The sequence below is a fragment of the Nestor notabilis genome, unplaced genomic scaffold (assembly GCF_000696875.1).
Source record: "Nestor notabilis isolate BGI_N333 unplaced genomic scaffold, ASM69687v1 scaffold15937, whole genome shotgun sequence".
In the NCBI taxonomy this organism is placed as follows: Eukaryota; Metazoa; Chordata; class Aves; order Psittaciformes; family Psittacidae; genus Nestor; species Nestor notabilis.
The window spans coordinates 40,973-61,085 of NW_009936186.1; the positions used below are offsets into that span (position 1 = coordinate 40,973).

General features: G+C 42.1%; 1 protein-coding gene across 1 annotated transcript in view; it reads right to left on the reverse strand.

Annotated features, from left to right (window-relative positions):
• The window catches only part of CRMP1 (collapsin response mediator protein 1), a 38,689-nt gene that overhangs the window by 3,299 nt on the left and 15,277 nt on the right, over positions 1–20,113 (reverse strand). Inside the window, 8 exon segments of the mRNA XM_010018213.1 lie at positions 2,088–2,267; positions 3,504–3,674; positions 5,281–5,422; positions 9,615–9,771; positions 10,857–10,977; positions 12,970–13,038; positions 16,263–16,343; positions 17,975–18,036. Coding sequence (XP_010016515.1) covers positions 2,088–2,267; positions 3,504–3,674; positions 5,281–5,422; positions 9,615–9,771; positions 10,857–10,977; positions 12,970–13,038; positions 16,263–16,343; positions 17,975–18,036 — 983 coding nt within the window.

The following is a 20,113-nucleotide window of genomic DNA, read 5'->3' on the forward strand; positions in this document are numbered from 1 at the left end:
TTGGATTATTGCAAGATCAATATCCACTGTACTGACTGCAGTGATTTTACTCCTCCCTTTCAGATACCTCTTTATCTTTATTAGAACTCATTGAAAAATGGTGGCAATTTTTTAACTAAAATTTCAAAAGTTTCTCTTCCTTGTCATCAACTAGAAAAGCAATTATACGCTAGAATGTGGCATGGGACTATTTGTCAATAGAGTACCTATTGTTTGAGTTCTGATTCCAGTTTGAGGTCTCTAGATTTTATCCCCGTGCAGTTCTTACATGGAATATCAGATAAGACAATCAAAACAGCCTCACTGACCTTAAAATCACAGGAATCTAGGAAATAATATTCAGGAAGAGCCTGAAGCCATTGAATCAAAGAATCCAAAGCTCATCAAAAAGATAAGAAATCTGTGGCTTATTACTGATTCAGATCAGATAATATTGTTTCAGAGCCATTTCCCCAACAGGTTAACAGTGAAATTAAAATACTATAAAGACGCTATTCACAAGGGTTTGATCCAGCTCTTGCAGAAATCAAAGCATTTTTCTTGTTTTCAGTACCAGGGACATCAGGCTCAGAAGAGCCATCATCTCACAGGCTGAGCCAAAACTAATGCCCAGAAGAGAGCAGCTGCCAATCACAGCAATGAATCCATCTTCCAGGGACCCACAAAAGCCGGAATTCATACTGCTATCCCTGCTCTAGGGATAAATTTATCCTGCTATCTTCTGGTTGCAGCTTTGCAGCCCCTTGTTTGACATGTTTTCTCTATATTCCTTTGTCGTGCACTGACAAACTCATATGGTGGCTATTACTGGTTTTATTCTAACTATTTCCAATTGGTAAGATTTGATAGTGGGAAAATGAACACGGACATGAATCTGCTCTCCCTTACTCTCGGCAGGCAGCAGAGGGAGCTGCAGGAGCAAAAATATCAGTTGCTTTCTGCATCCTTTCCTAAGTATCAAAGGTCTTTCGCAAAATCCAGGCTCATTTTCAAGGTCCAGGTTACTTAGCCCAGTAGCTTTTGTGCAAACTCCTGCTACAAGACACCACTCTCAGATACTTGTTTTTCAAGTGCTGTTTTCAGTATGTGATGACATTATCACTGATTCATACAGTGATTCCACACACTAAACCCCTTGAGAGGTGAGTGTGAAGAGAAGGCCCATGTCATCTAAGTGGACAATGTAAAAAAAGTGCAGTACTGATTGGCATTTTGCAAAACTTTTGCAGATGCATTTGATTTTACAGTGCTTTGTCTCATTAGAAGTGCAGACCTTTCGTATCCCACAGCTTGACCAAATTTGTATAACAAATAATGAAAGATAAAAGCTTCTTGGAGACTTAATCTCAGCTGCCATCCTTACAGGCTATGACACATGCTTGGCTGTAGAAAATAGGAGTTTTAGTCAACTTGCCTTGTTACCTGCACTCACACAGTAACTTGCTGAGTGGCAAGAAGCAATTTCCAAATAACACCAAACTAGTGCCAAGATAACTGGTTTTCAACAGAGGAGCACTGACATAATTCAAAACCTGAAGTGATCCAGTCCTAATCCTGGTCATTTCCCAAGCTTTTTATTAAGCATAAGAGAAGAGTTTTCTGAGCTGCGAATGCTGCTAATACTCAGCTCAGCAAATACACCAACAGTCCAGATATAATAAGCATCTCTGGCTCACATGCTTTTCTTCTCTGCAGCGTGGAAGTTCAGTATGCAAAGCTTAGTAAAAACATACAATTCTGTTTTAATTCTGGCTAACCCTCCTCCCAAAGAAGCATTATCTTTTTCCTGAATGTTAATTAAAAGTAAATTCCATCACTATTCCACCTCCCTTCAGAAGCCTGCACAGCTGGACATAAGGCAGTTATGCCTAACTAGCAATTATATGCTTTACCCACTGAAGCTCATGGTGTTCAGTTACATCAGTTCACACCTGCAAAAGAACTAATTTTGTGACCGTTTTTTGAACAAGTCATATATATTCCATCTGATATGGACTCATATTAGTACAATACTACTAAAATACATGTGCTGCTGTGGTCCCAAGAGGGTATGGTAGGAAACAAGATAAAATAATATCTGACATTACCTTATTCCTGATTTTGATGCGCTGGTAAAGATACTCAGGGAAAGGTTTGCGAGGGATGAAGCGGCCCATTCCCTTATTTACGTGCAGATTTCCATCTTCATACACAATCTTCCCTTGGCTTATGACCACAAGAGGGGCACCATGGCACTCCATTCCTTCAAAGATGTTGTACTCAACAGCCTGAGGATCAACCAACATATTCACTGCAAGTTCAGTACATCTCTTTAATTAGTAACATATAACCCGTACTTGTAGTCACGATTTTAGACAACTGCTATTAAGCTGTGTATAAAATTGCTGTGTCTGAAGGAAAAACAGTGCATTTAGATATGAAACTATTCTAAACAATCTCTCTGATCAGACTTCCCTAGATCAGGCTTTTCATTTCCCACTTTCTACCGAGGCTTTATCTCATTTGTTTTTAAGGACTTTCCATATTTATCCAGAGCCTTTAGAAGTACAATAGCCTTAATAAGAGGAAAATTGTGACTCAGCTGCCGGATACCCAGAGGACATGGTCCCACCAGGCATCTGCCGTGACTGTGTAAGGGAATTTCAAGGGGCCAGCACACATATTTCTGCCTGAAAAAGTCCAGAAAGGACCAGAAAAGCCTGAATCTAAATGGGAATGACTGTCAAAGAGCAGGTAATTATTACTTTCATGAAAATACAGCAAGATCCCAAGACAGAGAAATAGAAATTGAATCACCTGAACTTAACCTTTTAAAGGTTTCTAGAGGTTTTTGCCTTTTTAATATAAAGCACATTACTGGCTTTCCAGTAAAACTTTTAGCAGAATTCCCCAATATAAAATACCAAAGGCACTGCACAGTAAGATAACAACTTTGAGATAGGCAACGCATAAGATACAACCTGTCGCAGTTAAAATTGAAGCAGCTATGAGTCACTGGTCTCTGCACTAAGGGTAGAGAAGTATGCAGCAAAGCTTGGGAATTAAATAGAAAATCCCAGCCCTAAGGCTGATCAGAGCTGTATTAACAAAATATTTAATCATCTCTCATAGTTTGTAATATCATTGATTTAATCATGCAATTTACAATATCAGGTTCTTTTTCAGGTAAGCAAAAAAGATGTGCGGTGGTTTGAAATGGATCATCACAGCTTTACTAACCTCAGCTGCAGAGCAGCTGATTCACACCTAGTTTCAAGCCACAAACATGCAAAACACATTGCAATGCCATGTGCACAAAAAAGGAAATCCTTCCTGATCCCAGTGCTTCCATTGCAAGAATTCAATACTTTAATTTACTGAAATATTTACAGATTCCAGAACAGGAGCAGGTAGTTACCTCACTCCTCTATATCCCATGCATTTGGTGTTCACCTAAGTTAGATCGACAGCTGAAAAGCAACAGTGACATTTCTTTTTTCTGCTAGTTTTCCCTTCCTCCTTACCGATTTATGGCTTTTAGCTGTTATAGTCTTCACCTTATCAGGGTCCCAAATAACAACATCAGCATCCGATCCGACAGCAATCCGGCCTTTTCTTGGGTACAGATTAAAGATTTTGGCAGCATTGGTGCTGGTGACAGCTACAAACTGACTCTCGTCCATCTTGCCTGTGGCCTAAAAAGAATGTGATTTGAGCAAAACACACTTAACTACTCAAGAGTCCTGGATAGTCAGGTAGATACTGGAAAGCATGCAGTTCACATATATGATGATGCCACATGAAACAGATTTTATCAAGCAGGACTTTATGAAAGGCACATTACTTGAGAGTTTGTCCTGGGTTCAAATAAATAATTAAAATAAATGAATGTGTTACTCTTGGCATCCCAAAGAACAGCCAATAAAACCTTAAAGCAGATGATACCACCAAGTTGCTCAGGTAGCTAAGGTCCTTTTCTCTACACACTGATGCCGAAGCATGTTTTGTTGCTAGTCCTAGTATTTTACATTTAAGTGTTTTAATCATTTTAAAACAGAGAAACATATATGGAGATTACTAGATTAAATAAAAGATCAAGATTCAGGTTCTTTTAGAAATATTTCTTGCAAATTAAGTCCATTCTTACTATTATTATTACCAAACCTATACATCTAAGTAATACAACCCAGGCCTTGCCTGGAGAAATGTCACCAACTATTGAACTTCTTATATAGTCAGTGATGGCTTAATAGCAGCTGTACACAACAGCATTTTGATTTTCTCAGTATTGGGGTGTCTTCCCTGGCAATAAGCAAGAACAAAGAATAACAGTGCCAAACTTTTCAATATTAAACAAAGGCTTCTGGTAGAACATCAGATCTGCAAAATACAAGCTGCTCTGTGGTGCAGGACTGAATGTTACACCTGTAAACCACATGCAGAAGCCCTCTCTACACCTCCTTCCCCTTGTGGGAGTAACAAAGGAGAAATATCAATGGCTGGCTGCACTTTGCTTGTTTCTCTGCTTTGCTCCTCTTTCTGAAGCTGCTTCTGTGCTTGGAATCTCAATAGCTGAAGAAAGTGGTTATTAAACACAGTTTGGGAGAAGTGCTCATGACAGCATTGTAAACACCACCACTGCCCAGTTTGCAATACGCATTAGGGTGCAATGCAATGTAAGGTAATGAGTGCATGTGTACGTGTGAGTGTGTGCGCATGGGTGTGTAAGTGAAGACAGACAAAGGAGGGAGAACATCATTAGATATTAGGATCCATGGAACCATCAAAAAATTGCTAACTTATACCAGCACCTCACTGCATAATATGCCAGCATGAATTACACGCAATGTTCCCCTTCAAAGCACTTTACTGTCTAGCCTCGGGCTCGGCTGCCATCCATTTGTAATTTCTTAAAAATGATGAGACACTTCCCGAATTCAAACAATCCATTCATCACATTTATATAGGGTTCACTTGAAAGTCATTAAACTGCTCCAGATCCAACATCTCTGAGAAGCATCCACTCTGACACAGCCAGAAAATGCAGCCGTGGAGTCTGTGAAGCCTCAGGTCTAATAAAGCATGATGGTGTTGCAGTGTCAGAAGTGAAACACAGCCTTGAGTTTATAAAACTGGAGAAGGTTTTGAAATAAGCAATTCACCTTGTAGTAGCGCTCTCTCAGGGAATTCTCAGAAACATATTAGAAAGTCACTTAAGTACTGACCAAGAGTCTCCTGGCTTTCATTATTCAGCCAACACTCAATTTCTTTTTCAGTCCATAAAAGTAAGCAATTACTTACTACAGCTTTGTCCCAGACAACAGTCATTCTCTCCTCGATTCCATTGACCCCTTCAGGAATCATAGTGAAGTTGTCCTTTCCAATGGCTTTCTGGGCAGTGCTATATGGGCAATGTCCACTTCCCGTCACCTGCAGGTCTCCACTGTGGAGTTAACACACAGAAGTTTAACCCAGGCCTCAGCAAGGTTAACTCGGTCTCAGACTAGCTGTGAATGGACCTTTCAAGCCACCACACCAGAGGCATATGCTGTAAATCGTGTCAGCAGCCTTTACATGTTGGCTACAGAAAACTGAACAGTGACAATGGCATTGAACATCTCCACTTTCCCCTAGGAGCATCCTGAACTACCAGATTACAGCTCCCTCTGGTTTCAGGCTGCTTATCGACAGAGATCAGGAACAAGCCCACTAACCAGGACAGTGGATTACTCTAGGATTAAGAAGAAGATGATCAGAAGCTTGTATGAAATGCCTGCCACTCTCAAGATAAATTAATTCACAACCATGTTGAAAAAATAATGGCAAATTTTACACTGCAAAGTCATAAGCACCAAGCTTGTTTCCCTGAATTTCTCCTTTTGCAATTCTTACGTATTTCTTGTCTGACCTTCCAAACCAGAACCTTGAAGGTGTTTTATCAGGTAGTCTTCTACTTAAACAAAGCAAGGCATGACATGTGCAAGTCAAGCATATGCTCTGCATGTATCTAATTTAAAGGTCTTACACAGAAAAAGGCATGGACTAAAACACAAAAAGAACTACCAAATAATAATGGTTTTATTTAAGAAGTAATTTTTTTTCAGCCTGGAGAAAATTTTTTTTCAGAGAGCAGAACTGGATCACAGCTGCTCCCAGGAACAAGGAGGAAGAAAATAACCAATACACAGAACCTTGCAAAAACAGAAAGACAAAAAAGCAGATAGGTTCTCCAATACCCACAGGAAACGGATGATAATTTTAGGTCTTGATCAAGCTTACAGGAGTCAAGCACATTAAAACACACAATGATTTCTCTTCCATCAATCCAGAACGTGATGTCCCCAAGAGCCTGTCATCCTTTTCTTTAACTGATTATGTAAGTCCCAGCTCTGAAGCATCTGAATGACTCTGGTCCGCACATTTAGATTCCAGCAAGCTAACAAATAGCTAAGTACAGAGGAAAAAAAGGGTCACACATCAGCAATTCTAATGCAATTTTCAGGGCTGCCAGCCCTAATGATTGCTGACAGTCAGAGAAAAACCTTTGGCCTCTTTTCTGGTTCTTCACCATGCTCACATCCATCCATCCAGTTTTTAGCAGAAGCCGAGCCCGTGTATTTAGCAGTGAAAAGACAGATATGTTTTAGCTATTCCTGATTATTAATGACTGTCTGGTGGTACTCCACAGGATTAAACCAAATCCATCAGTTAAACATCCATTTATTCTAACACAACAATCAAGGCAGAAGATTGCAATTCTATTTCTTCCTTTTTGTTGCTCTTCTGCCAGCCAAGCTTCTATGGCTTACTCTCTTCCTCTCTTCTGCACTTGGATGAATGCAGCCATGAATGTCACAGCCAGGCCCTGCATCCTTTCCCTGAGGTTATGTCACACTTCTTACACCATACTATTAATTCCTACACTTGAAAGATAAAAAGAAGTTGATACTTCTGAACTCCGCTTTCCCTCTCCTCTGACATTTAATGACATGCACTGCACTTCCCAGTCTAATCAATAGAAGGCTTCTGAAGCTGAAGAATGTCACTGGAGAGCTGCTCAGCACCTCCTGGTTAACCATGTGGGCACTCCTGCTGTCTAGATACACTCTACTGTCAAATGGGCGGTGAGCATCAGATCAACTGGAAAACTGAGAAACAAGAAGGGGATCACCACAGAAAACATCTCCAAAAGACAAGAGTGTTGGGAATTAACAGCAGACATAGGTCTATCTTTAAATGCCACATCAATATCCCATCATCTTACTCTTCACCATAAACAAAGCTTTCATGGTAGGTTACGCCTTTCATGAAGCACCAAGATCTCACATTTCTAGTTCAGACGAGATGACATATCACAGCAGCACAGCATAGAAGATGAAAGGTACCTCAGGTACATGGCCCACTGTCTTGGTTTCAGCTCAGAGTTAATTTTCTTCCTAGTAGCTGGTGCAGTGCTGGGTTTTGGCTTCAGTTTGGGAACAATGCTGATAACACACTGATGTTTTAGTTGTTGCTGAGCAGAGCTTACCCTGATCAAGGACTTTTCAGTCTCATGCTCTGCCATTGAGATAGGGGCACAAGAAGCCAGGTAGGGAGAAGAGACAGGACACTGACTCAAACTAGCCAAATGGGTAATTCCATACCACAGCACATCATGCCCAGTGTATAAACTGGAGGGAATTGGCTGGAAGTGATCGATTACTGCTTGGGTTGGGCTGGGTATGGGTCAACGGGTGGTGAGCAACTGTGTTGTGCAACTCCTGGGTTTCTTGGGGTTTATTCCTCTCTCTCTTTTTGTTAGTCCCCTTTTCATTACTGCTAATACTACTAGTATTATTGTTGTTATTATTATTATTAATATCATTATATTTTTCCCTATTTCAATTATTGAAGTTTTCTTATCTTAACCTACAGGTTTGACCTTCTTCCAGCTCTCCTCCCCATCCCACCAGCATCACGGGGGTGAGCAAGCAGCTCTGTGGTACTTAGTTGCCGGATGAGGTTAAACCATGATACCCACAGATGAAACACAGACCAAATCTCATGAGGCAAATCCAGTCTGCCAACCAACCCCATGAGACATGCTGGATCTTTACACATTCAGCTGTTAAGTGGAAAATCAACGCTTTCTGTGAAAAAAGCACAAACACTAGGCTACAGACTTGCAGAGGAAGAATGTTGTAAGGGTCTTTTAATGAATGTAAAATACTTGTCTCCTAATGAACAGTGCAACAGAAAAATGAAATACTGTCTTTACCATCTTCCTTGCATAAAATTCCCCACAAATGCAGAGCAGACTGATAAAATACACAGTTCTTTTTTTAGTTTCACTGTATAGATTTAAAGTATTAAAACTGAAAGCAGGCTAAGCCGCTGTCATTTAAGATCTAGGACTTAAAGCCACTAGACAAAAAAGTCATTTTTGCATGCTTGGAGGATAATGAAAACTTCTGTGACCCCTCAGTTTGTCTTTCTGATGTTAATTTTTTAAAAGTCGTTATTTGGATTGCAGTTCTAAAAATTCCCTTGCTATTTTAGCTAATCTGTTTTGACCCACATACTATTATTTTGGGACTCTCTTCTCGAAAACGCATAGTCTGAGAGTACAGAGCCAAACATTTTGATACATGTTCACATGTGCTGGCTAAGAGCCTTACCCTTACACAATGAGCTTCACTCCTGACAGTACTGACAGTGATGGATCAGACCAGATAAGCAATTTTTCTTCCTTGTCCTTATTTTAAGGAACAGAAAGATTAATTATGGAAAATCAATTCTGCCATCAGACTGTCACAACAGAACAAATTCCTGCATATTCTTACCAGAATCACACGTTAGCTCAGAGCTCAGCTGTGCTTTCATTAGCAGTGTTGTCCATGCAGCATCTTTGGGGCAGCTGAGTTAAAACCTGGGTTTGGTGGCCTCCACCTCCTGGCACACCATGTGCAAGGAGAGATGTGTGGCACTGACTGATGGCAGCTTCCCATCACACATATGTGCCCACGCAAGCAGGGTCCTTACGCTACCAGCCACGCTGGCACTGCCAGCCATACAGCTTGCCAGTCAGTCATGTGCAAAACTAACACGGGAGGAAATGTTTTCTGAAGACTAACAGGTCACTTAGATTCTACTTCTCTGTCTTAGAGCAGTGGAAACCCTAGAAAGGGGAGCCAGCAGGTGAGATGAGTGCCACTATATGGTGTTAAATAAAGTTTTGAGTGCTAAGTTTAGTTCCTTACTCCAGCACTAGTATTCTGTCCTGGTGGGACTTCAGCTGTGAATTTCCATATCATTTCAAAGCCTATGGTCTTTTGCTTAAGCTAAAGAAGATCCACAGCTGGCCACAGGCAGGAAATACTTCCAGGGATGGGTTTATGGTCTGGACTGCTGGCAAGGTGTTGCTGATGTCTTCTTTTCAATATGAGAACAACACTTCTCCCTCTGCTGTCCACATTCTTTTCATCTCTAGTGACAACCCTAAACATAGGCTATAACCATCCCTGGTTTTCTACATCCTTTCTCTGCTGTTTTGTGTATGAGACTGTCTGAAGGAAACCAAGCCGATCCCTAGATGCTTCATCCCACGTGGCTTTTGCACTTGCCTGTCCATCAGCCTGTAAAAAAAAAGGTCTTACCATGCTAAGAGTGAATTTAAATGATCTGGAGTAGTAGGATCAGGGCTCAGAGGTGGTGAGGTCACGAAAGCTGCAGCCTTGGCCCAGTTTTTGCTCCAGTAATGTGTCCCATCTGTCCCCAAGCTGGCAGTGATCGGCTCTCCAAAAACAAGGGGACCTTGGGGAAAGCAAGGATATACAGAAACTGATTTCAATCCACTCTCTCTTCACCACATTACACCGCTTGCTGCCTGCAGCCATGTATAATTTAAACATTGCTACACAGCCAGTGTAGCTCCCAGAAAATTAAGCAGCCCTGGCTTTGTCTGTATGATAAAATATTAATCAGGAGTCTCTCTGAGCTACACATGCTTTTCATCAGCATATTTACAAAGCTCCCTTTCTAATCCAGAAGGAGACCGTTCAGATCTGGTTTTAATTTGTACTGTTTTAATCACAGCCATGTTCTCTCTGTTGTTCTGATTCAGAGCGCATTTAGGTGGAGGATGGGCTCCAGCAGACAGATGCCTTTTTACTAGTCCCAGGTTGGGCACAGCACCAGCAGATAGCAGCATATGGTCCCAGCACCATACTCCAAGTCTCCAAGAATACAAATTTCATTATGATATTTTGGTCTTTGGCTTTTCCATATTGTTCACACGCTGTGTAGCACCAAGCAGCACAACAGACCTGACTCGCAAATGCAGCTTCCACAGCGCCTGCCTCCAGGCTCACAAGTCCCTTTTGGGTGTTTTGTAACCTGGGTCCCTCCCTGCCCCAGCAAGCAGTGTCGACCCTTGGCGCACATCTGATGGGGTCAGCCTCCAGCAGCAAGGCCAGGAGTGAGCACCAGGCATCTCTATCAGCAGGCTCACTGCTCAAGCCACCCCTCAGAGGGTAACACCCTGAAATACTGCCAGAAGGCACAGAGGATGTGCTAGACTCTGTTAGGAATAAAGTATCTCCCATGAACAGAGATACAGCAGTCTAAGGGAAAAATAAAAGGGAAAAGAAGGATAAAGAAGAGTTACAACACAATTTCAAGGGAACAGTTTGGGGGGAGAGTTTGCCAACTGAAAAAATGTAGGATTTCCCTTCATCTTCCCCACTTGTAAATATTTAGGGTCTGTGATGGTGTTACCATTCTTTGGTAACCTCTCTCTCTAGCTTGTGATTTGGGTCAAGATGTACAGGTTTTTCCACTGAGCTTCTATTCAACAACAACAACAACAACAAGTTCTGGGAGAAAATAAAGTCCCTCACCTTTCTTTCTGGCCAATGCAATGATATCAGCTGCACTCTTGCTCATCACCTTGGTGATGTACACTGGGCAGTTTATTCGGCTGGCAATGGTGATGGCACGGAAAACTGCTTCTGCTTCAAGCTGGGGAAAGCAAGGAGGAAAAAGTTAACTGCAAAAGCAGACTGCAGACAAAACGAACTGGAGCACTGAGCCATACTGCTTACTGTTTAGCAACAACTCGTCAGAGGTCAATTCTGCTTTTTCCATAGAATGGGATGCAGTGCTGGGAAACAGGGAGCTAATCCAAACTTCAGACACTTTACAAGAGGAGTAACCACAGCCAGGCTGCACTCACTAACAGGCTACAGCTGCCTGGTACAAATACAGCTCCCTGGCTCCCTGCACGCCAGTAATGGTCACATCCAAGCAGCTGATGGGGCTCCTCCTTATCTCCCTCCCACCTTTCTGCTTCAGACTTCCACCCTGCAGTTGGAAGGAGAATGAAGCAAGGAAACATTGACCCAGCTTGGAGACAACCTCTAAACAATGTTTGGCAGCTTACCCTACACAATCTTTACATGAGGGTAAAATGACAGTGAATGTAAAGTAGTCTCAATCAACAACTTCAGCACTATGGACTGAATTTAGCCCATAATCCATAGAAGCCTTTGAAGCACTGCCCAGTAAGTCCCCTCTGTCAGGAAGCATAAAGGCAATCTCCTCCCAGGGACCTACCTAGGACATAAGCATACAAAGTAGTCATCTTCATACAGACAAGCAGTGTTTCCTGGCAGCTCTGGAGACTCCTTTCCCCAGTCATCAGTTTTATGCCTCCCTCCCAGATGCACTCACAGTATCAGTGTTTTAATACCTAAAATTGTGTTGTCACTGAAAATACTGACTCCACAGCACAGTAATTTCTCTAAAGTGTTGTGCTAGCAAAGTTGAGAATTAGCCCTTATGGTGGCTTAATTCTTCACAGTTTTGTAATAGTTTTTCTTAAATCAGACTGTCACTTCAGATTGTCTGAGGACTTTTACCACAACGTTTGCAGTGGAAGCCCTAGGGAAGCCCCAGGGACCTCTGTACCTCAGAGGTGGTGGTCAGATACATGGTCAGAAAGATGCAAAATTCCTTTCTGGTAACTGCAAATGCAGATTTTCTTTAGTCTCTTGTTCTTATTAAAAGGAAGTAACTCCATTCTTTTAGAATAATTTAAGTGGAAGTTAAACAACAAAATGAAAAGTACATAAATAGTTCAATAGAAGAATGCAACCAATTAAGCTGATTCCTTTTGCCTTGGGGAGAGGTTATATAAAGATCTGCAAACCACCACAATCTCTTCAAATTTAGCCTCAAATCCCCAGGACCTTGTCTCTTTAGTCTTCAAGGAAAGCAGTCACTTCCCACTACTGCCCTTCGTCATCCCATTAATGGTCTGAAGTGTGTACATTAAGGGACATCCACATGGCTCCACCTTTTCCTTCTCATTAAAGAAACCCTTTCCAGATGCCTGAGATGATCCATGCCAGAGCTTGGTTTTTATTACAAGAGAGTTGCATAAATCGAGCTGCCTTGCAGCATCTTTCCATGCTCACATATTTGCATTTCTACAGCCTGCACTTCTACTACTAATATATCTGCCAGCATAAGCGTATTTATATGTGGGTGTATTTATATGCATAGTATAGATGTACACATACATCTTGTAGGAGGTTTTCAGCTACAGCAGTATAATGAATGCAGTTATTCCAAAGCCTAACCCACAAGCTGCACTGCCGTTTTTGACCCCGATAAGCCCATTTTTTTTGTCATCACAAGGCTCACAGTAAAAAACCACACACCCATGCTTGGGGCAGCAGGAGCTGAGGGTACAAGGACAAGCTCATCCCTGGACTGAGGGAACGCACCTGCTGCAGCAGTGCAAGGGCATTTTGGGTGGGCAAACAAACAAGCTGAAGGGGTCCTGGAATTTTCAAGGCTTTGAAAAATACTGGAAGAGGCTGTGGGAGAAGGAGGCCGCTGCCTTCCTCCAAGCACACATCTATCATGTGCACACACAGAAGCCAAGCTCCAATACTACATGCTCAACAAAATACTTCCATGAATGACAAAATGAGTGAAGTCTCCTACCTCCTCAGGCCTGCTCAGGGCATGTCCCTCAGGTCCAGTGATTCCCATCTCCAGGATACGCTTTTGTTCCTGCAACACAAGAGATAAATGCTGACAACTGCTCCAGAATGAGACCCTTGCACCAGGCATCCTCTGACGGATTAACAGCCTTGTCATCTGACTGCCCCTTTCTTGTCTGTGTAAATGCAGCTGCATAAATGTGCTGCTGGGGGAGCAGGACTGACAACACTGGCTCTAAACTTGCCCCATGCCACCCCGGTGACTGCTCTGCACAGTCAGCACAGATTTCAGGGACAGATTTGTCTCTGCAGCACCACAGAATGTACCTATGCCTCGAGTCACCACTGGGCTGCACCATCAAAAATCTCTACCCTCCAGAAAATCTTGACACCGAGACACCAACCCAGGCAACAGGCTTCAATCAATCAATCCACTGAGCAGTTGTTAGGGATATTTCCAGCCTGCAATTCTTTCTTTACTTGCACAAGTTCTTCTCTGGATGCAATCCCTGTAGCACCATTACCTTCCTTAAACTTTGAACATTGCTGACACTTCATCAAATAAAGTCTTGCCTTTGGAACCCAGTTCTCTGTAAAACCTTTTTCCTACAAAATGAATCACTAAAATTGTTTTCAAGAAAGCAAACCAGTGCCCTCTAGCTGTGAGGGCACTGTCTCCACACCAAAAAGCCCATTTTAGGATCAATGAGGGATTGTCAGAAATAAAATCTGTGCTATCCAGCTTCACAGTAGTCAGCTATTATTTTTTGTAATAGATAAAAAGCTTCAGCTATGTTTTAATTTAAGGTCAAGCAGTGGTATTAGAATAATTTTCTCTTTTGCAGAAAATGGTGATCAACCACTTCTGATCTGAGGTTGGTCCAGGTCTGCCAGCAGAGCAGAAGTGGGACCAGAGCTGTTGATGTACCTCCAACCCTGGCCTGCCCTGCCCACAGGTCTCTAATGAGCTGAGTTCAACAAATGTAATGACTCTCTGATACAGACAAATGTCCCCTGGAGACCAGGATGAAGTTACCGAACATACTTTACTGTGTCATCTAATAAATATTTGATCCCAAGTCCCTGAGGTTAAAAAGCTCACACATTACCAACACGCTCCAGCAAAACCTCAGCAAGTTGATATTCACATATACTTTTGCCTTTGTTGCAATCAATCAAGGCTGAAGAGGCATTAATAGGAATGTATTAATCTGACTGTGTAATTAAGAATATTTTGGTTAGAAAATCGCAATGTCTCACAGGTATTCTTAAAAATAGCTGTTCTAAACCATTAATGCAACAGCTCTAAACAGTGCCAGTTAAAGACTTCAGATAATTAAAATAAAACAAACAATTAAGTTACAATTATATTAAAGGAAAAAAAATTGCAAGAGGGCAAAGAATGGCTACACAAAGCAGGATAGATTTGCATCTTGAAGGAAGTCATTAAATCAGATCATATGATAAAATTACTCACTGTAAGAGGATTTGGTAGTGCTAATAAGCTAGAATATTTGCTCAATAAGATCAAATCTGTATCTTCACACAGGATAGTCCTGAAAAACCTCACTGCAGGCAGCTTTCTTTTCACTATCCAAACAATCCTTCTATATAGAAGCATAAGGAAAGACTGATTTTATGAGTCATGGCAATATAATTTACATTTCTTTACTAGTTCCTCTTTTATTAATAACTTTTCTGTCCTGTATGTTCATATTCCATGGCTGTACATTAAAGCTGATCAAAGAAAAATGTAACTGAAACAGATTTCTATCAGAAAAGCAGTTCCATGAGTACTCCTTGATTTTAATGGGGAATGTATCAAAACATCACAGGTGCCATCTGATTTATTTTCCTACTCCTACAGTAATACTGACTTACTATATTTCTTAGAATTCAATTTCATTCTACTGGATATTCTACGTTGTATTAAAACTATAGATTATGTATTTTGGTAGTTTTAAATCATGCTAAACTTCATGGCACATCACCTTTTTTCCCCCCTCTTGAATACAAATGAGGCTTTTTCACCTCATTTCAGTGGGGGAAGGACACAACTGCACCACGTGTTCTGCTGACTCCTCACTAGCAACTTTTGAGCCCAGTGGTTATTTTGGCCAAGCTCCAAGGGAAAAGGGAAAGATGGCTCTCAAAAGGGGTAAATTCTTACCAGGCAGTTAAAGGACAGAACCCCACAGATGGACAAATAACAAGATAAACCAGTGTTGGCAAGAGCCCTTACACACTGCCCAACCACTCAAGCACTCACTTGAGGTTCTCCCTTAACCATGAGATAAGGTGGTTTCCCAAGTCCTGATCTCAAAGACAACTTGGTTTTAGCCATTGTGATTTCCCTGTCAGCTCCGCAGCCAAGTCCTTAGCGGATGAGCAGCAGATAAAGAGCTCAGCAGATAAAACACTCGGCGCCTCACAGACCTCCGAGGGGCTCGATGCACGTACAGGGGATCAGAGGAGGGAGACACCGCTGCAACAGCTTTAAAAGATTCATCTGCCACAGATGAATAAAGTCATAGTGACACCCACCCAAGCCCACTCATACTGTTTTATGGGAGAATCCTGGCCTCTGAAAGACCAGCGGGAGGTTTACTATCAACTGCTGTCCTTGGGATATCTCTTCCCAAGCACAGATCAGAGCTATGACACACTCCAGTGTGAGGACAGTACCTACGCGAGGAACCTGACCTGCAAAGACTGCACGGGGCATCCAGGACATTTTAATGGAACACACTGAATGTGACCCCAGTTTCCTGGTTCTGAGAGACATCTTTGAAGAGCATGACTTACACTTTAACACGTTTTTTCAATGTTTAGAGGATCATGCTGGTTTCTTATTCTCAAACTTCAGAGATTTGTAAGAATATTCTCAAAAATAAATAAGCCTGAGAGGCTTACCACCCACTCTAACCTCACTATGCTGCTTGTGCTGATAGCTGCAGCAAGAGACATTAATAAAGCTTCTCAGTGACACTTTTTGTCCCCAAAATCTCTGAGCAAGGATTTACATCGTTCTGGCCCACTTGTTCCTGCTGGATTCAGAAGAGATTGCTGTCTGGATCGCTGCTCTACCTCATGGATGCTCTGTGCCAAAGCATGCAAAAGTGCCTCCATCCTCTAATCCCAGGCTGTACATCAGCAGTGTGTAGGGCACCAGGCTCAATAAAGACACTTACCAAGTAGTTCCTTTCTTTCTACCCATACTCTGACTGAAGAGTTTTACTTCTCCTCTCGTGTGTATCTCCTCACAAAGTGAAGCAAATGTGACAGTTCACTCACCTGAGCTATCAAGTCTCCATTTTCAGCATGGACCAGGATAACAGCCCCAAGACTTTTTAGAAAGGTAAAGGCTTCATAAAGCTGCAGGTAGTACAAAGAAGGAAACACTGCTGAATAAGGAAAACACATTACTTAACACTCAGACTTCTCTGTTCACTGCAGCTTTGCACCTTCTATGCTGGTAATTACGTAGGTGAATAGCAAATTATCTCCCTTTTCCACTCTCCACTTCTGCACAGTGAGCTTCACTGCTTGGTGTTGGCTTACCCATCCCCTTACACACCAGTCAGCCCCAGCATGAGCTTCTGCCCTTCTGCACCAACACAGGGTGGAAAGTCCCAAGCAGGGTTGCATCTCTCTCAGCCACAGTGCCTCCTCCAGCACCCTGTACTGCAGGGCTGCCTCTTCACACCCTTCAACACAGGCCTAAGTTTAGCAAGTAGTCTCTTTTACATTGTTTTAGCAAAGGTAAAATGGACTTATTCCCATGAACTACAGACATTTTTAGTACAGCCAGAACACCTCTTTTCTGAAGCACAGGTATTTTGCACCATCTTCTTAGAGCACACAGTGTCAAGCTTTCACCATCTTTAATTTTGCAATTAAAAGTTCCAGTATTTTCTCTAGACCATCCTTTTTTTATTATTATTGCTTTCTAAGATACAAAACCCACCCATACAGAGGGGAAATATTGATGCTATTGCTTTTACTGAGAATTTCTGAGCACAGATCTACTAAAATTTAATTCCTTTTCCAGAAAGTATTCAGCTAATGTGTTCTCAGTTTAAACCAGGCTTCAGTAATGTGGGAGCACAGTTTTCAAACACAGATCTAATACTGAAGACATGGTTTCTTCAGTGTCTACTTTTGCACTAGGCACTTCAGATAGCATTGAATAGCTAGCTGAATACACAGCTTGGAACATGTGCATTTAAAAAAGGTAACAGGCATTAGTCTAGCTACACATGTATTTCTCCTGACAATTCCAGCAGGGAGTTGAATTTAACAGGCACTGAATCTCAGAGAATATTTATATATTATTATGTCTAAAATTCCAATTAAAACCAGACGTATTAGAGGTGTAGCAACAGTTATTTAAGAGACTGAGAGCTATAGCTCTGGGAATAAGTAAGAAAGAAACATTTTCTCAACTGAATAAGCAAACATTATTATTACTAACAGATGTCATTGTCGATTTACAATGACCTGATCCTTATGAATGGGAAAACTGAAGAGTCTGGAATCTGTAATGAGCTCTGGACAAACAAGCTCATTGTTATCTCCAGCCCTAATGAGAAAAGGCCACCTCCCCCAAAGAGCAACTCCATTTAGCTGTTTGCTATAAATGAGAAACTCTTGAAACCTCAAAACTGCCCCTGCCTCGAGTGTTTAATCTTTTCTTCTCTCCCTGACCTAAAGCTCTTGAAAGGTAACAGTAAACCCGTGAGCAGTGTTGAATGGTGGCAATGGTGGGAGACAACAGAAAATCTGTGCAGAAAGTGCACGTCATACACTTGAAGGAACACATACAGATGTTCCACACTGCTCAGCACTGACCCTCCAGGGAGAACTCCCCCACTGCACATTTCCCCCAGTGCCACTCAGGTCAGTGGGCACGTTCCTCTGGGATTCAACCTTAGCAAATCCTCAAGGACTGAGAGATCACAGGAGAGAGGACAGATCACAGCAACGAAAAGCATCCAGAGCAATACCTGGCTGTCGGACATTTGGTAGAGATCTTTGTAGGCCATGTAGACTTGAAAAGAGTTCACACCTGTTCCAAGACAAAATTTGAAGGTGTTGCCATGTAAGTGGATTCTCAGATTGTACTTGAACAAAAACTTCAGGAAAAATAAGGCACACAATATGTATGGACCAGGCTTTTCACCAATGACTGCCAGAAATAAAGCACGGCTCCACAGCTGCATTACAGCTGCTAGGACTAGAAGCCTGAATCCCCTCTTCCCTGGGGGAATTTGTTGGATTGCCTGTGTCCAGCCCTGGTGCAGCCCAGCCACCATCACAAATGAGATTTCTTGTAGCCACATATCAGAGACAAGCAATGGTGGCTAAAGCAAGCATCTGAAGTTCAACAAAACTTGCATAAGGTTCTGTGAATCACTGGGTTTCTTTTTAGCTTTCTCCAGCTAACCAGGCAAACGTTTCAGCTTGACCTGAAACTACGCTTCTTCACAGATAAAACTTCTAGTTAAGTTTCCCCAAAGTGCTGAGCAACTGTAGGAACTGTGTATCTGAATTTGCATACAGACTTGCTTTTTATGGACCCTACTGCCCAAAGCACCCAGCTTAGCTGATGGCAGACACTGGAAAGGAGTGGAAGCAAAGCCTGAAGCCACTTACAGGGGCAGCTCACCATACCTCTCCTTTCACCTTCTAAAGATGGAAGGATTTACGTTGGCAGTCATACAACACCATGAAAGATGACAGCTCCAAGTTACAGAAATCAGTAAGAAATGCCAGTGTTGAGTGTTGTTTGCCAAGAACCAACTGTATTTAAACCCCTACAAGCTTTGCTATTTATTTCAAAGATTTGATTATTTACACAGCTTCTTATTCTAAGAATGGGAATTCCAAACATCTCCTGTTCATATATTTTGTACGTATGAATTCAGATTAGTTTATAAATTTGCCTCACTCTTCAGTATAGTGACAACATCCCCAGTTTGGTACAGGGACTGATCTCAGAGGTTTCTAGCTTAAATGAAAAGTAAATTCTGAGCTGTCTAAGCTGCGTATGCTGCATTTCAAAATAGCTGTCATGAAAACTGTGCTTCCTGAGGCAAGAGGAAAAAGAAAGAGATCTGTTCATGTTATTTATGTTCTCTACACAAAATGAATAAGGCTCTCTGATGAAGATATAACTCCTCCATGAGTCTAGAATGACCAAATACATCCTCAGGCAGAGGGTATGGCTGTTCACACGCACACAGAGAATACGTTTATTCACAATTACAAGACTAAAATGCCTCAGGATACATGCAGGATACCTTGAAATGATCCCTGGTATTAGTCTTCCTGCAAAGTCCAGACAGCTCAGGGGGAAACACGAAACAGGAGCTGGCCCCTCCTTGCTGACTTCCATGCTGAGCAAATCCAGCCTGGACCATGGAGCTCTGTCAGCCTGTAAGCCCATCCTTTCTTCCTATTTTCGTATTTCTCAAGTTCCCAGAAAACACTCATGGCCTTTACTAACTGTAATCCCTCAGTCTACTCCTCATTACACAGTTTCAAAGTACTCAGCATGTCCCTGCTTTAAAACCCCTAAGCTTGACTACATCTTCCCTGCAGCCAGCACTTACAGCCTCATGCCTGCAGCCCTGCTTCCCCTGTGACTGATCACAGCAGCATTCAGCACATCTGCCCAACCTGCCTTGGAGGAAAGCTCCGTTTTCTCAGTGTCTCAGATGCCAGCAGCATCTGGGAGCCACCCTTCTGCATGGGTGACCATGCACACATGAAGCAATGAGAGATGTGTCAAGGCTGTTCCAAACCATGCCGACTAGCCCCAGTGATGGCACAGGACTGAATCCTCTCATACATATTTCTCTGTAAGAACAGAGCTGGGTTACCTATTGCTCTCCCTTATCCACTGGGATCTAGCCAAAGGAAATTCATTTAATCACAGTCCTGCAGAAGATAAGGCAGGTTTCTCTGGATACTGCGGCTGGAAGGCATACATTGACCAAGTAATACATATTATCTTCCTTTTTCTTTTATTGCCTTTGTATCTTCTCAGGCCCTACTTTGACCTTGGTAAAATGACTGAGTTTTGCTCCCACTCATGTTTATGTTCTCCCTGAAGTCAATGAGAGTAGAAGGAACCCAGCAGG